The sequence below is a fragment of the Somniosus microcephalus genome, chromosome 14 (genome assembly GCF_052327205.1).
Source record: "Somniosus microcephalus isolate GS21.2 chromosome 14, FLI_Smic_1.0, whole genome shotgun sequence".
Classification (NCBI taxonomy): Eukaryota; Metazoa; Chordata; class Chondrichthyes; order Squaliformes; family Somniosidae; genus Somniosus; species Somniosus microcephalus.
Window position 1 is genome coordinate 87,045,516 of NC_141000.1, and position 16,155 is coordinate 87,061,670.

The window sequence follows — 16,155 nt, forward strand, 5'->3', positions numbered from 1 at the left end:
GAAGCAGCCGCAAGGGGCGCTGCAGAGATACAACGGAGACCGCAAGAATATGGCACCAACGAAATGACCTATGGAACAGGGAAGTGCTATCGCTGCGGCAGAACAACACATGACCAGAAAGATTGTTGGTTCAAGGACCAAGTGTGCAGACAGTGTGGGAAAGCAGGACACATAGCAAGAGTCTGCAGGTCTGGGAAGAAAACCAACAGTAAGAAATCTCCACAGGAGAAGTACAAAAAGGTACACCAGGTGATGGACAGTGGTTCAGACGAACAGAAAAGTGACACAGACTCCGGAAGCAAGGAGCTGGGTTGTCTGAAACTACATAAGGTAACCGAAATGGAGGATCACCAGACTATCTGGGTTACACTCAAGATAGACGGAGTCCAAGTGGAAATGGAATTGGACACAGGGTCAGCTCTAACAGTCATAAATCAAAGAGACTACAAGCGGCTATTTTCACACATACCCTTGAAAGCTACAGAGATTGTCTTGAAGATGTATACGGGGCAAAAAGTCTACCCCAAAGGAAAAATAAGGGTGAAAGTGACATATAAAGGTCAGGAAATACCTAAAATGGATATATATGTATTGCCAAATGGAGGACCACCACTGCTAGGACGTGAATGGATCCGGAAGATACATTTAGATTGGCATTCCATACAGGCACTGAAGGTGGAGGCCAAAAAGGATGACGACATCACACCTGGACGACTGTCAAAAATGCTAACTGACGCAAAAGAAGTGTTCCAGGAGGGACTAGGAACACTAAAAGGAATAACAGCAACAATTAAAATAGAGGATAATGCAAGCCCAAAGTTTCTGAAGGCCAGACCAGTGCCTTATGCGATCAGACCAGCGGTTGAAGCAGAGCTGGAAGGGTTGGAACGTTCAGGAGTACTGTCCAAAGTGGACTGGAGCGAGTGGGCTACACCCATCGTTCCTGTAATGAAGAGGTCGTTGAGTAATACGCCTGGGGAACCAAAGAAGGTCCGCATCTGTGGGGATTTTAAGGTGACAGTGAACCCAGTCCTTCACACGGTGCAATATCCGCTTCCACGAATTGAGGATATTTTCGCCTCGCTATCTGGTGGTAAACGCTTCACCAAAATTGATCTAGCCCAGGCGTACTTGCAAATGGAGGTAGAAGAAGCTTCGAAACATTACCTTACGATCAACACCCATAAAGGTCTCTATCAATACAACCGGCTGGTGTTTGGAGTAGCCTCGGCTCCGGCTATCTGGCAAAGGGCGATGGATCAGGTCCTGCAAGGGATTCCAGGGACCCGGTGTTATTTGGACGACATCTTGGTCACGGGCAAAAATGACGGTGATCACCTCGCTAACTTGGAGAAGGTGCTCGTCAGATTAAAGGAATATGGGCTACGAGCTAATCGCCACAAGTGCGAGTTTTTCCAGAAACAGATCTCGTATTGCGGCCACGTCATCAATGAAGAGGGGTTACATAAGTCCCCTGACAAGATTGAGGCAGTAGTCAAGGCTCCAGCACCGGAAAATGTGTCAGAACTGAGGTCGTTCTTCGGGCTGGTAAACTATTACCACAAGTTCTTACCAAATTTGTCTACGGTATTACACCCGCTGAACACCCTACTGTAAGATTCGCAATTTTCAGCAAAAATCACGCAAGAAAACTGGATAAAATAAGACTGTTTATTGACCAAAGTAAGCTTGCACAGAAAAACCTTTGATAAAAGGGCATACAAAATGGCCGCCAGGCCCCGTGATCAGTTTATGAACCATTTTATTTCTGTTACTGCAAGCCAGACAGGCTTGTGGATTGAAGACAGTGAGCCCACGAAAGCCAGTCTCTGGGAACCGAAACTCAGAGCAACAGCATACATATTCAATGGATTATAAGTACAGGATGGGGCCCATCAAGATATGGGCGGACAATGTAAAAACACTTATACCCATTTATCGTACAAAGGAAAAACCGTTTAGCAGCCATCAAGGAAAATGTCCGGACCGATCAATATGCGAACCGAGCCACGGTGACAATGCAAAAGACATTGAAAGACATTATCGGCCAGGAAGGCCAGTTTAAGTTATCACCGGCTCCGTTACAAGACAAAGCGCCCCTGCAGAGATTTCTGCCCGCCAAAATTAATACAAAGACAGGACTATGATTTGGCGGGAGATAAGACTGTCCCAAAAGAGTATAACTATGGATTGAAAGTCCATCTAAGTTACTTCGGACTTCGGGTTACTTGAACAACTTCTTCTTCACTGCCACGGCTTCTTGTTGGGCGACTTCAGGCTTCCATTTCTTCAAGAACTTTCTTCTACGAGGAACGAACGAAGGGCGGACGGTGCCCGGATCGGCGCCTCTTCCACTTCGGCAGATCGATGAAAACGTTTTCGTCTTTTTAAAGACGGACGGTTTCGGAAAAAAGGACAACGTGGCCGGTGTTCAGCCAAACAAGGCTCGGCCACGACGAGAAGACGACAAGGGTGGCCCGGGTACTGGGGTCGGGAGATCATCGACGACCCAGGCCGACGGAGAAGAAACCCTCTGGAGAACCGGCGATCGATGCCACAAGATTCTCCCATGTGCATAACCTGCATCTAGGTCTGCTCCATGAACAAAAACCCACGATTGTGGATCTCAACCTTAACGAGCGCTCATCGAGGCTGGGTCTACCCCACCGCCTCGAGGGAGGAGAGAATATCGACTGCGCCAGAAGTTTCCAAATCCACGTGACGACGGAAAGCGGTGCCAAAAAGGCTGCGAACCCCCTTTCTCGCGATTTCGAGAGTGGTGAGCATGATCCCAAGTTCCCCAGGTCGAAACTTAGTTTAGGTATAGGGGAGGGAGTTAAGGGAAATCGTAATGTGTTTCCCCTTTTTCGATGTGCCGTGTGTTCCCCATTTCCATAGAGTCAAGTTCATAAATTTGTGCATGATTGTAGTAACCTTAATCTGTGCCTATGACATGTATTTTGTAATGCTTCAAACTGTTTAAAAATAAAAGCATCCATTTCGTGCTATTCAACCTGGTCTATTGAGTTCTTTCTCTGCACTACTGTTCTCTGCACCTAAGTCCAAGGTCTAGAACCGTAGGGGGAGTGGGTCGAACCACTCAAGGGTAATTATTGCACGAAGCCTGGCAGGAGACCAGAAAGAGCAAGAGAAACCCCCTACACTACTGCAAACAGGGGTACCATGGAAGTGGGATGACGAACGTAGATGAGCTTTCCAGAAGTGTAAAGAATTGATCACATCAAAAGAGGTGTTGGCCCATTTCAACCCAGCACTACCAATTCGTTTGGCATGTGATGCATCACCCTACGGCATTGGAGCGGTGCTGTCGCAGAAATTCCCAGACGGGTTGGAGAGGCCAGTAGCCTTTGCGTCTCGGTCACTAACCTCAGCCGAGCGCAACTACGCCCAGATTGACAGGGAGGCCCTCAGCCTAATATGGGGAGTAAAAAAATTCAACCATTATCTGCATGGGCAGAAGTTCACCTTGCTGACTGACTACCAACCACTTGTCTCCATCTTTAATCCTAAGAAGGGCGTGCCAGTAATGACTGCACAGCGGTTACAAAGATGGTCCCTGTTTCTAGGAGCGAATCAATATGAAATAGAATATAAAGGCACGAAACAGCATGGGAACGCTGATGGGCTATCGTGCCTGCCACTGCCTACGGTGGAGGAAGCACCAGCAGTGGACCCTATCGAGATATTTTATTCGTCGATAATTGAACGATTGCCAGTAACAAACACGGATATAGAGAAGGAGACCCGCAATGATCCGACGCTGTCACGGGTATATGAATTGACGGTGAGGGGATGGCCAACACATGGCGACTCACTGTTGCCAGCATTCTCATCCAGAAGAGAACAGCTGTCAGTATGCCAGGGGACAGTGATGTGTGGATCCAGAGTGGTGATTCCACCCAAGTTAAGGGAGAGAGTGCTAAATGAGCTACATGAAGGTCATCTGGGGGGAGTGAAAATGAAAAGCCTTGCTAGGGCTTATGTGTGGTGGCCGGGAATCGATCAACAAATCGAAGACCTAACTAAGAGCTGCTTAGGATGCCAGAAGGTCCAAAATGCACCACCACATGCCTCTCTACGCCCTCCTCTCCATGGCAACGAGTGCACATTGATTTCGCTGGTCCATTCATGGACTCAATGTTCTTAATAGCAGTGGATGCTCATTCAAAGTGGCCTGAGGTGATAAAGATGTCTTCAACCAGTACAGAGAAAACGATTGCAGTCCTACGGACCATATTTGCCAGAAACGGTTTGCCAGAGCAGATCTGCTCTGATAATGGACCACAGTTTGTGTCCAACGAGTTCCAAAAATTCATGAAAAGGAATGGGGTAAGGCATTACACATCCGCCCTGTATCATCCAGCCACCAATGGATTGGCTGAGAGGTTCGTACAAACCTTTAAGAAGGCGATAAAGGCCATGTGCGATGAGGAAATTCCACTACAGCATAAGATGGACAATTTCTTATTAGCCTACCGAAACGCGACACATGCAGTTACCAACCAGACCCCGGCCATGATGTTCTTTAACCGAAGGTTGAGATCTCGTCTGGACTTGCTCAGACCAAATGTGCGAAGAAATGTTGAGGACAAACAATTCCAGCACATCAACAAGAAGCCGACAAGGAGCTTCAATGTAGGGCAACCAGTCTTGGCCCGTGACTATCGAACAGAGAAGTGGCAAACCGGAACGATATGTACAAGGTGTAATGATATCAGCAAATAGTGATGTTATTTGCCTGTTCAATTATGATGCCTACCAGCATGATTGCATGTATTGATTGCTTGTGCCTGACCAGGAGAGGTCATGTGACCGAGACAAGCAAGGCAGTCGAGTTTGGTTTCGGTTTCGTTCTAGATGCATCACAGCATGGTGTGTCCTGTAAAGGCTGTTAAAAAGAGTTGAACAGACTTTAGGTTAAAAGACATTCTCTTTCATAAATGAGTCGTCCTTGAACCCACAAAGAAATCAATACACAAGGCAGGGGCCATTAATGTACACAGTGGATGTCGGGGAGAACATTGTGAGACGCCACGTCGATCAGATCTTAGCGTCACAGGAAGGCTTCAACCCCATGTCTCGAGTACCTGGGGATGAACCCGACATACCGGTAGCATCTACTTCAGACCCAGTAGCAGTGGAACCCGATGAACTACCCGGTGAAAAGGGGTCAGAATCGCCTCTGCACCAAGAACAAGAACCTCCGGAAAGGCGCTATCCTGAAAGGGTCAGGAAGCCGCCCCAAAGACTGAATCTATAAATGGACTTTTGTTATTGAATGTACATGTAAAAATGTAATTGTTATTTGAATATTAAGGGGGTATTATTAATCTAAAAAGGGAGTAATTGTAGTGTATGTGCTTTAAGTCAGAACTACTTTTTACAGCTCCTGTATACTGTAGTACTGGCAGTGACCACACCGGTATATAAGCTGTGCGCATGCCTCTGTACCCCAGTCTAGAGATCACCCTCCTCCAGTAAAGACCTGTTATTTGTTTATGTGGTGTATGTAACCTGTTCCACCTTAACAGAACTACCTTAAGAGATGTACTACTTTCTCTTGGCTGCTGTATACTGTAATACCGGTGGTGACCACACCGGTATATAAGTGTTGTGTAGGGATTTGCTGGGCAGTTCAGCCCTGACCTCCGAATAGTAAAGACCTGTTAAAGTTATTCTTGTGGTCTGTGTCCAGTGATTTATAATAAGCATAACTGGGACACACAGACTTAACAGTGGCGACGAGTCCGATCTTACCCCGCGGCAGTTTTACATCCAAGGCAGCTTCGTCCTCAGAACGGGCGTCGAGAAGAGGCATCTGCCCTCATCATCCTGCTGAGCACCATCGCACGGGAGGCATCGAGAACCCGGGTTAAAAAGAAAAATTCTGACCACGAAGCCCTCCATCAGCGACAGGCAGTGATCATCCCTTCTACCACGGTGGTGGGTAAGCCGATCAGCGACACGAGCAGAAAGTCGGCCGCGTTGACTGTGGAGTGGGGGAGGGAAAACGGAGGAAAAAGGGCGGAGAACTCGACCACGGCCGGTGAAAAGGGCCGGGCTGCAATCGAGGCCGAGAGGCGCAGCGACTGGGGCAGCTTAAGGCATTGAGAACCGCTGGGGAGGCGAGAACGGCAGCAGCAAGGCAATCGCCATTGCAGCCAGCGGGGGAAGAAGACGAGCGCGGGAAAGACCGCCAAGCGCGGGAAGCCGCCATTTTAGTAGGCGGGGGAAGAAGCCAAGCGCGGGAAGCCGCCATTTTGAGAAAAAGAAAAATTTAAAAACTTGCAAGGATGCCTAAACATGGGAACATTAATACCTTTGATAGCGATATCGAAGATTGGACCACGTATGTAGAACGCATGGAAGTTTATTGTAAAGCAGATAAGGTACCAGATGATGAGAAAGCACTAACCTTATTAAGCTCAATGGGTGCGAAGACATACGGGCTATTGAAGCACCTTCTGTCACCAGATAAACCGACGGATCAGACTTTCGCGAATATTGTTACTGTCCTGAAAAATCATTTAAACCGCACGCCGCTGATGATAGCGGAACGATTTAAATTTTACAGAAGAACACAGCTGAAAGACGAAAGCAACGCTGAATTTTTAATTGAACTGCGTAAGCTATCAAAGTACTGTCAGTTTGGAACAGGACTAGCAGATGGGCTGAGAGATAAATTTGTGTGTGGATTGTTAAAAGAAGGAACACAAAAGCGACTGCTCGAGGAGAATGATCTTACGCTTGATAAAGCTGTCACTATTGCAGCATCGCACGAAGCCGCAGCGAGAGGCACTGCGGAAATGCAGCTACGGTCACCGGAACTCAGCACCAATCAAATGGTCTTGGGTACAGTAAAATGTTATCATTGTGGAAAGACAACGCACGATCAGAACCAGTGCTGGTTCAAAAATCAGGAATGCAGAAAATGTGGCAGGCTTGGTCACATAGCTAAAGTATGTCGGTCAGGAAAGAAGACCAGCAACAAAAAGTCACCGCAGGAAAAGTACAGAAAGGTACACAAGGTGACAGAGAACAGTTCGAACGAACAGAAGTCAAATTCAGACTCCAGCAGTAATGAACTGGGTAGTCTAAGAGTACACAATGTTGGTAATGAAGCAGACCTCCAAACAATCTGGGTCACACTTCAGATAGCAGGAGTCCAAGTGAAGATGGAATTGGACACTGGATCGGCATTGACGGTCATGAATAAGCAAGATTACAAAAGGTTATTCCCACATATTCCCCTATGGGATACGGAGATTGTATTGAAAACATACACGGGGCAAAGAGTATACCCCATCGGGAAGATAGAGGTAAAGGTGGTCCACAAGTGCAAAGAAAGCCGAGGAATGGACTTACATGTGCTACCTGAGGGAGGTCCACCACTACTGGGACGGGAGTGGATTAGGAAAATAAATATGGACTGGCATTCCTTAAAAGCACTAACGGTAGATTCCGGTAAAAAAGATGTCAAACCTAAACGATTGTCCAGAATATTGGACGATGCTAAAGAGGTGTTCCAACAGGGACTGGGAACACTGAGAGGAATTACGGCAAACATCAAGGTTGAAGAACATGCAAACCCGAAATTTTTCAAAGCCAGACCGGTACCTTATGCGATACGACCTGCTGTGGAAGCTGAGCTGGAAGGGCTAGAACGTTCAGGAGTACTGTCTAAGGTAGAATGGAGTGAGTGGGCCACGCCCATTGTCCCCGTCATGAAGCGTTCATCGAGCAACAAGCCGGGGGAACCGGGGAAGGTTCGCATCTGTGGAGATTTCAAGATCACTGTTAATCCGGTGCTTCACACGGTGCAGTATCCGCTTCCGCGGATTGAGGATATCTTCGCTTCGTTGTCTGGCGGGAAACACTTCAAGATAGACCTGGCGCAGGCGTACTTACAGATGGAAGTTGAGGAAGAGTCACGCCAGTATCTCACGATCAACACGCATAGAGGCTTGTACCGGTATAATAGACTGGTTTTTGGAGTGGCATCGGCTCCAGCAATTTGGCAGAGGGCCATGGAGCAGGTATTACAGGGAATTCCAGGCACACAATGTTACCTGGATGATATTCTGATTACAGGAGATGATGACGAGGAACACCTTGCAAATTTGGAACTGGTGCTCACCAGATTGAAAGAATATGGACTTCGAGTTAATCGCCAGAAATGTGAGTTCTTTCAGAAGCGGATCTCGTACTGTGGTCATGTCATTGACCAGGAGGGGCTTCATAAGTCTCCTGACAAGATCAAAGCTGTTGTGAAGGCTCCCGCTCCGGATAATGTATCCCAGTTGAGGTCGTTCCTAGGGTTGATTAACTATTACCATAAGTTTCTGCCAAATTTATCCATGGTGCTGCACCCGCTGAACGCTCTTTTGCAGAAGGGAGTACCATGGAAGTGGAGCGAGGACTGTAAGAGGGCCTTTCACAAAAGCAAGGCATTGATCACCTCAGAGGAAGTGTTGGCTCACTTCAACCCAACGCTGCCTATTCGTTTGGCTTGTGATGCTTCTCCATATGGTATTGGGGCAGTACTCTCACACAAGTTGCCAAATGGCCTGGAGAGGCCAGTTGCGTTCGCATCCAGATCATTGACCTCCGCTGAGTGCAACTATGCTCAGATAGATAGGGAGGCTCTCAGCCTTGTGTGGGGAGTAAAGAAGTTTAATCATTACCTGCAGGGCCAAAAGTTTACGCTTCTGACAGACCACCAGCCGTTGGTATCCATTTTTAACCCTAAGAAGGGTGTTTCGGTGATGACAGCACAGAGACTCCAGAGATGGTCCCTTTTCCTAGGGGCACATCAATATCAGATTGAATTCAAAGGTACAAAGCAGCATGGTAATGCTGATGGGCTGTTGCGCCTGCCACTACCTACAGAGGAGGAGGCACCGACGGTTGACCCTGTTGAGTTATTTCACTCGACCATCATCGAATGTTTACCAGTCACCAATGCAAGTATTGAAAGAGAAACCAGGAACGACCCGACACTGTCCCGGGTCTACGAAGTGACAGTGAAGGGATGGCCAGCACATGGTGATCCACTGTTACCGGCATTCTCAGCAAGACGAGAACAGCTGTCCATCTGTCAAGGAACATTGATGTATGGAACAAGGGTGATTATTCCTCCTAAGTTAAGAGAGAGAGTTCTAAAGGAACTGCATGAAGGTCATCTGGGGGGAGTCAAGATGAAAAGCCTTGCTAGGGCTTATGTGTGGTGGCCGGGTATCGACCAACAGATAGAGGATCTGACGAAAAGCTGCTCAGGGTGCCAAAAAGTGCAAAATGCACCTCCGATTGCACCGCTGCATCCATGGGAATGGGGAATGGCCTTCAACCCCATGGCAACGTGTACATATTGACTTTGCTGGTCCATTCATGGACTCCATGTTTTTAATTGCGGTGGACGCACATTCTAAATGGCCAGAAGTGATTAAGATGACTACCACTACCTCGGAAAAGACGATCGCGGTGCTAAGAACGATATTTGCAAGAAATGGATTGCCAGAACAAATATGTTCAGACAACGGGCCGCAGTTCGTGTCAGAAGAATTCCAGAAATTCATGAAGAAGAATGGGGTGAAACATTATACCTCTGCCCCATATCATCCGGCTACAAACGGGTTGGCCGAGAGATTTGTACAAACGTTCAATAAAGCAATAAAGGCCATGAGCGAAGATCAGATTCCACTACAACACAAGGTGGACAAATTCCTACTGGCATATCGAAACGCCACTCATGCAGTGACAAACCAAAGTCCTGCCATGATGTTCTATAACAGGAGGTTGCGGTCCAGGTTGGACTTGTTAAAACCAAATGTGCGGCGGGAAGTTGAAAACAAACAGTTCCAGCATATAAATAACAAGACCACTCGGAGTTTCGAAATAGGACAACCAGTGTTAGCCCGGGACTATAAAAACGAGAAATGGCAATCTGGAACAATTCGGGCCAGACAAGGACCCCTGATGTACACGGTAGATATTGGTGAAAATGTAATACGGCGTCATGCTGACCAACTGGTAGAATCGAGAACAAGGGTCGAACCCATGGTTACGGCAGAGACAACCGTGGAAGAAGTTAGTGAACCTGAAGCATCTACCTCAGAAGTGAATGTACCTGATGATGATGTCCAATCCATAAGAGACCAACTAGATGAGTCACCCCAGCAACGAGAATCAGAGACCCCTGAAAGGCGCTATCCAACTCGAATCAGGAGGCCTCCTCAGAGACTGAATCTTTGAACTGTTTTGCATGAAGTTGTATATATATATATATGTTATTATGTTATGTTAAATGGGGATATAACTGTTAAGCTAAAAAGGGAGGATTGTGGTGTATGTAACCTGTTCCACCTTAAGAGAACTACCTTAAGAGATGTACTACTTTCTCTTGGCTGCTGTATACTGTAATACCGGTGGTGACCACACCGGTATATAAGTGTTGTGTAGGGATTTGCTGGGCAGTTCAGCCCTGACCTCCGAATAGTAAAGACCTGTTAAAGTTATTCTTGTGGTCTGTGTCCAGTGATTTATAATAAGCATAACTGGGACACACAGACTTAACAGTTTATGTACAGCATCCGTGTAATTATTCATCCACTGAACCACGGATCTAACATCCTTGGCCTCTTGTATTGTTCCACGGTAAACTCGAGGAACAGCACCTCATCTTCCGATTAGGCACTCTGCAGCCTTCCGGAATCAATATCGAGTTCAACAATTTCAGATCATAACCTCGGCCCCATTACACATTTTTTCTTGTAATTTTTCCACTCCTTTCCCCCCCCCCCCTCCTTTTGTTTCTCTCTCACACCTGGCAGCTATCTCTTGCCCTGCCAGTACACTTTACACCTAATCTCAGCCTATTACCATCTCGTCTAGCTCTTTTGTTTCTTTCACTTCTTTTGTCTGATCGCAGCCCTGCCTTCGATCTAATTTCTTTTCTTTCCAGTTTTGAAGAAGGGTTCGACCCAAAACGTCAACTCAAATTTCTCTCCACGAATGTTGCCTGACCTGCTGAGTTTTTCCAGCATTTTCTGTTGTTATTTAGGTAGATAAGGTGGTTAAGAAGGCATACGGGATACTTGCCTTTATTAGCCGAGGCACAGAATATAAGAGCAGGGAGGTTATGCTTGAACTGTATAAAACACTAGTTAGGCCTGAGCTAGAGAATTGCGTTCAGTTCTGGTCACCACATTACAGGAAAGATGTGATTGTGCTAGAGAGGGTTCAGAGGAGATTTACGAGGATGCTGCCAGGACTGGAGAATTTTAGCTATGAGGAAAGATTGGAGAGGCTGGGGTTGGTTTCTTTAGAACAGAGGAGGCTGAGGGGAGATTTAATTGAGGTGTATAAAATTATGAGGGGCCTAGATAGAGTGGATAGGAAGGAACTGTTTCCCTTGGCAGAGGGGTCAACAACCAGGGGGCATAGATTTAAAGTAATTGGTCGGAGGTTTAGAGGGGATTGGAGGAGAAATTTTTTCACCCAGAGGGTGGTGGGGCCTGGAACTCACTGCCTGAAAGGGTGGTAGAGGCAGAGACCCTCATCACATTCAAAAAGAACTTGGGTGTGTACTTGAAGTGCCGTAACCTACAAGGCTGTGGACCAAGAGCTGGCAGGTGGGATTAGGGTGGATAGCTCTTTGTCGACCAGTGCGGACACAATGGGCCGAATGGCCTCCTCCGAGCTGTAAATTTCTATGATTTTATGAGTCTATGATTTAATTGCCTTTAAAGCTACTTTGAGATGTCCTAATGTCGTGAAAGACATTATACAAATCCAAGTCTTTCTTTCGTTCTTCCTTATTTTCTCCCACATATGATGGACATGGAAGAGCACATTTACTCTCTCCGTTACCGCTACCCAAACAGTTTGGGCTTGTCCTTTTAAAGAATCCTCCTTTGCTGCACCTCCTGCAGCAGAATCTCCATGGAAGTGGAGAAAAATGCTTTGAGTTTTTTCAGTGACATCGTGGAATGCACTTTCACAAGGAATCAATACTCAAACGCCATCTGTCCACTAAGTTCCTTCACAGTGCTGAAATCCTGCTTTAATGGTAAGCAGCAGCCCTGTTAGAGCTGAAGGTACACCCATCTTTGCAGCTCCCAGCCAACCAGCCTGCAGGCCTGCCTCCCTGTGCACATTTCCCACGTGCAAGGAGCATATGAAAATGATGGAGAGGGCCTAACAAAATCAGCAGGGCTGGCCCTTCATGCTGCCAGTGTAGATGCGGCCGCACCATGGCAGAATGCAGATCCGGGTTTGCAGGTCTCACAATGTCAAGGCTTATATGTAGTCTCTTAACTCCATAACCCTGATAAGAGTATGAAGGAATATATAAATCAATTAACAACTGAACAAAAAAGTCTTGTATTAATAGCAAATGCTCAAAACAAAGTCAAAGAGCATAATGTTCACTTGTTACTTTCTCTGTATTTCTTACCTCTCTGCTGAATGTATCCGACGTAGATTTATATTGCAACTCGTACTATAGTGTGATCCAACCAAATCCAATGTCAGCACTGGTGGGTGGTCACCAAGTTACCAGTACCTGCTTGCGTGACTCATTCTGACTCATATTTAGAAATTGCCAGCTGATATTGATTGGAGGATCTGGCTCCACTGTCACAAAGTCGAAAAAAACAGTGACAGCATCTCTATTGCTAATTTATTCTACAGTATCTGCTTGTTTCTTGCTCGTTCTGCCGTATCTGTGTATTTCTCATTTATTCTGCAGTATCTCGATTGTTCATATATTCTGCGGTGTCCCTTTGCTTCTCATTTATTTCACAGAATCTTCTATGTCTCACTTATTCTACAGTCTCCTTATTCCTCACTTATTCCCACAGTATGTTACTATTTCTCATTTATTCCGCAGCATATCTATTTTTAACTTATTCAGTGGTATCCCCTTATTTTTCATTTATCTGTAGAGTCTCCGTATTTCTCAGTTATTCGGCATTATCTCTGGGGTAGAAATTGGCCCACATCACGCCTGATTTCTGGGCGCTAAATGAGTGTTCTGTAAGGTTCGCAAGAATTTCGGAAAATTTTTACAGCCCCCGAAGATCATTTTTGATTAAAGAAAACCTGGGTGGAATATACCTTAAAAACCCAGGGTATCAAAATGGCTGTCAGGCCTCATGGCAGAAGACAAAGACAGCCTCTCCCATCGCTGGCTGACAAAAGGATTTGAAAACACCAGCCTGTGTGAATGCATGAAGTACTTGAAACTGTCAATCAACTGCAGTTTAGGAAGTTTCACCCACAGGACAAAGGATGTTTGTTTACAGAACTCTCTACAATGTTGACTCAAAGGCTTAAGTACTTAAAGCTGTCAATCAATTGCAGTTGGACTGCGACCGCAGGACAATGGTTTGTTTGCAAACCACTTGAGTGCTATTGACTGAACACTTAAGGATGCCGGAGACATTTTGTATTCAGCACAAACCAGTTAAAATGAATGGGTAATACCTTCAAACCCATTACAGTCAATGGGGACAGATTGGCCCCTTTTGTATAGCCCAGATACATCCAGATTTGGGCGCGAAGACAATGGCTCCCAATGGGGTATAAAGATAGCCTCTCGGGAAGCCATTCTCTTTCTCTCTCTGCCGCCTCACCTCCATGCCCTGCCTACAGAGGAACAGCTCAGCAGCCCGCCCAAGAAGTGGAATACCAGCAGTTACTTTGAATTACTGGGGTATCTCTACTTTGGGGTGGTGAAGAATCCAAGACAGACCGCAGGGGCACGGAGCAGGCATTTACTGGTGAGCATAAAACTTTCTTGCCCTTTACAAGGCAACCTAGATAAGTATTAGGGGTGGGAATTAAAGGGGGATTTTGTTAAATTGTAATTTTAGTCAATTTTCCCTCGATGTGTCCGTTTCTCCTCCCCTATTAAGCAAAGGTGTGCTGTATTAAGCAAAAGCATGCTGTATTAAGCAAAGGTGTGCTGTATTAAGCAAAGGTGTGCTGCATTAAGTAAAAGAGTGCTGTATTCATCATTATTTTCAATTTATTCTTATTTTCAATAAATACTGGTCTTCTTTGCACCCAACCACGAGTCTCGTTTTGTCTACATCACTACTGAAATAAGTCAGAACCAGAAAAAGGGAGCGATTCAAAACCACACGGGGCTCTGGAGCAGCTCAGATACTTCTGACTGGCCAGAGACAATAACCCCAGTAACCCCCCCACCCCTGTTTCTACATTCTGAGGATTAATCCCGTCTGCTGCCATGTTGTTTTGGGTGACATTTGGTTGCCCAGGGCAGCCAGCTGTACGGAGTGCTGAATTTATTAAAATATGTAAATAAGGGTCATTCAACAAGCAAAATACAGTTGTGGGATTGCCATACTCACTGGTGCCTAGGCCCACCCAGTGATTCCTGGCTCCAGCGATATTTAAAGTGCTCCTCAGCTGCACGCAGGTAAATCTCTGGTTAGCCATTTTAGGCTGCTCCTGGGTTTGGAGGAGTTTTTGGCTTCCGTGGCTGAGATATTTGTTTCAAAAAGTTCTGGAAAATTACCTTTCGTAGCTTTAGCTGTTTATTGTGGTACAATGGGTCTGTTGCTGGGCCAGCCTATGGGGCTGGAAGAGGAGAGGAGGAGGAGGAGGAGGAGCAGCAAGTAAGACAGCAGCGACCCGCAGCTGCTGGCATGAGGTGGCGAAGGAGAGCAGAAGCCTGGGCAGTCACCTCCACCCCAATGGTAGGCAGGTGCCAGATTTCCTGGCTGCCATGCAGCAAGTGGGCACTGAAGATGTGCCTGTAATGACACACCTGCCCAGTGGTCCCGTGTAAATGAGGTGCCCTCCTGCAAACTCCAGCAGGGTCAGTGTTGGAGGACACTGGTGGATGCGATCCCAATGTAACTCCAGATTTTCAGGGCCATAGTGTTCTAACATTGAAAGCTCATTCAAATCTCTTCTATTGTTTGATTTGCACCAAATTTGAACTAAAGGTATTATTGTGATATCTTTAAGGCAATCCTTGTAATGTCATGAAGGCATTCAGCCTAGAATACCATTCAGCTATCAACTTTTCACTTGTCTATATAAACCATTCAATCAACCAATCAGCTATCAACTTAAATATGTAGCGATTAAATATAGCAGTCCTCACCTACATCTATAATGTCCAGACAATAATCATCAGATGGCTCAGATCCATATTGATTCCAGGCTGTGACAGGAATGCAGTACATCTCCCAGATTTCAGTGTGCTCACTGTCAAAGAAACAGCTGTTTTCTCCACCAGTGACAAATCAGGACATTCCTGCTCTTCTCCATTACTGAGTTAAACAACAACAATGGACATGAGTCTTTAATATTATGCAAAACTGTCAGGCAGGGCTTTTTATATTTCTGGAAGCACAAATCATTATATAATTCCTGCAAAAGTCAGGACTGATGTTCAAAGGTCCTTAAAGAGTTCCTGACTAGAACCTACCTTTACAAACTTAACCCATTCATAAGTATTTTGTAACTTTTTGTGGTGACATGACGCCTATACACCTACAATATTATACAATAATAAAGGAATCATCATGTCGCTGGTAATGCCTCACTGCCTGTTACAAATGTTGTGGTCTACACTAGATATTCTCTTGGGTTCAGCATCACTGATCACTTCTGTCAGCAGATCGTGAGTTCCCTATGAACTGGAGAGTACCTTTACCACCTAATATTTAGTTAAATGATACTGTGGCCGAGGGACTATAACTATAAGGCCCCTCATATACTGGATACTCTAATTTCACATACTCCAATGTGCATTCTTCAATCTTTCTGGAAGACAAACTGATAAGCACTCTAGTGAGGTAAGGCCAAATGTAAACTAACAAACTGGCATATATAGTATATAAAATATATGAATGAACAGAATGTAAAATAAAGTAAAATACAACTATTCCCATCACTGCTCGTAACATCAAAATAACAAAATACACACATTTGCCTTTTGTTATGGGCTAAATACACTTTACAATTCAGCATACACCAAATTGATTAGCATTTACCATACTCTTACAAGCTGCAAGTGTTCATACCTCAGCATAGAGCCTCATAGCCTCTCTCACTTTCTGGAAGGAAAGTGAGGCCTCTCTGTCTCTCACTCTTCCA

The 16,155-nt window shown here is 45.8% G+C and overlaps 1 protein-coding gene across 1 annotated transcript in view; it reads right to left on the bottom strand.

The window, feature by feature from the left end:
• crfa4 (cytokine receptor family, class I receptor 4) overlaps positions 1-16,155 on the bottom strand; it is a 142,780-nt gene that overhangs the window by 66,123 nt on the left and 60,502 nt on the right. The window contains 3 exon segments of the mRNA XM_086006068.1: positions 12,476-12,654; positions 15,158-15,298; positions 15,301-15,326. Coding sequence (XP_085862194.1) covers positions 12,476-12,654; positions 15,158-15,298; positions 15,301-15,326 — 346 coding nt within the window.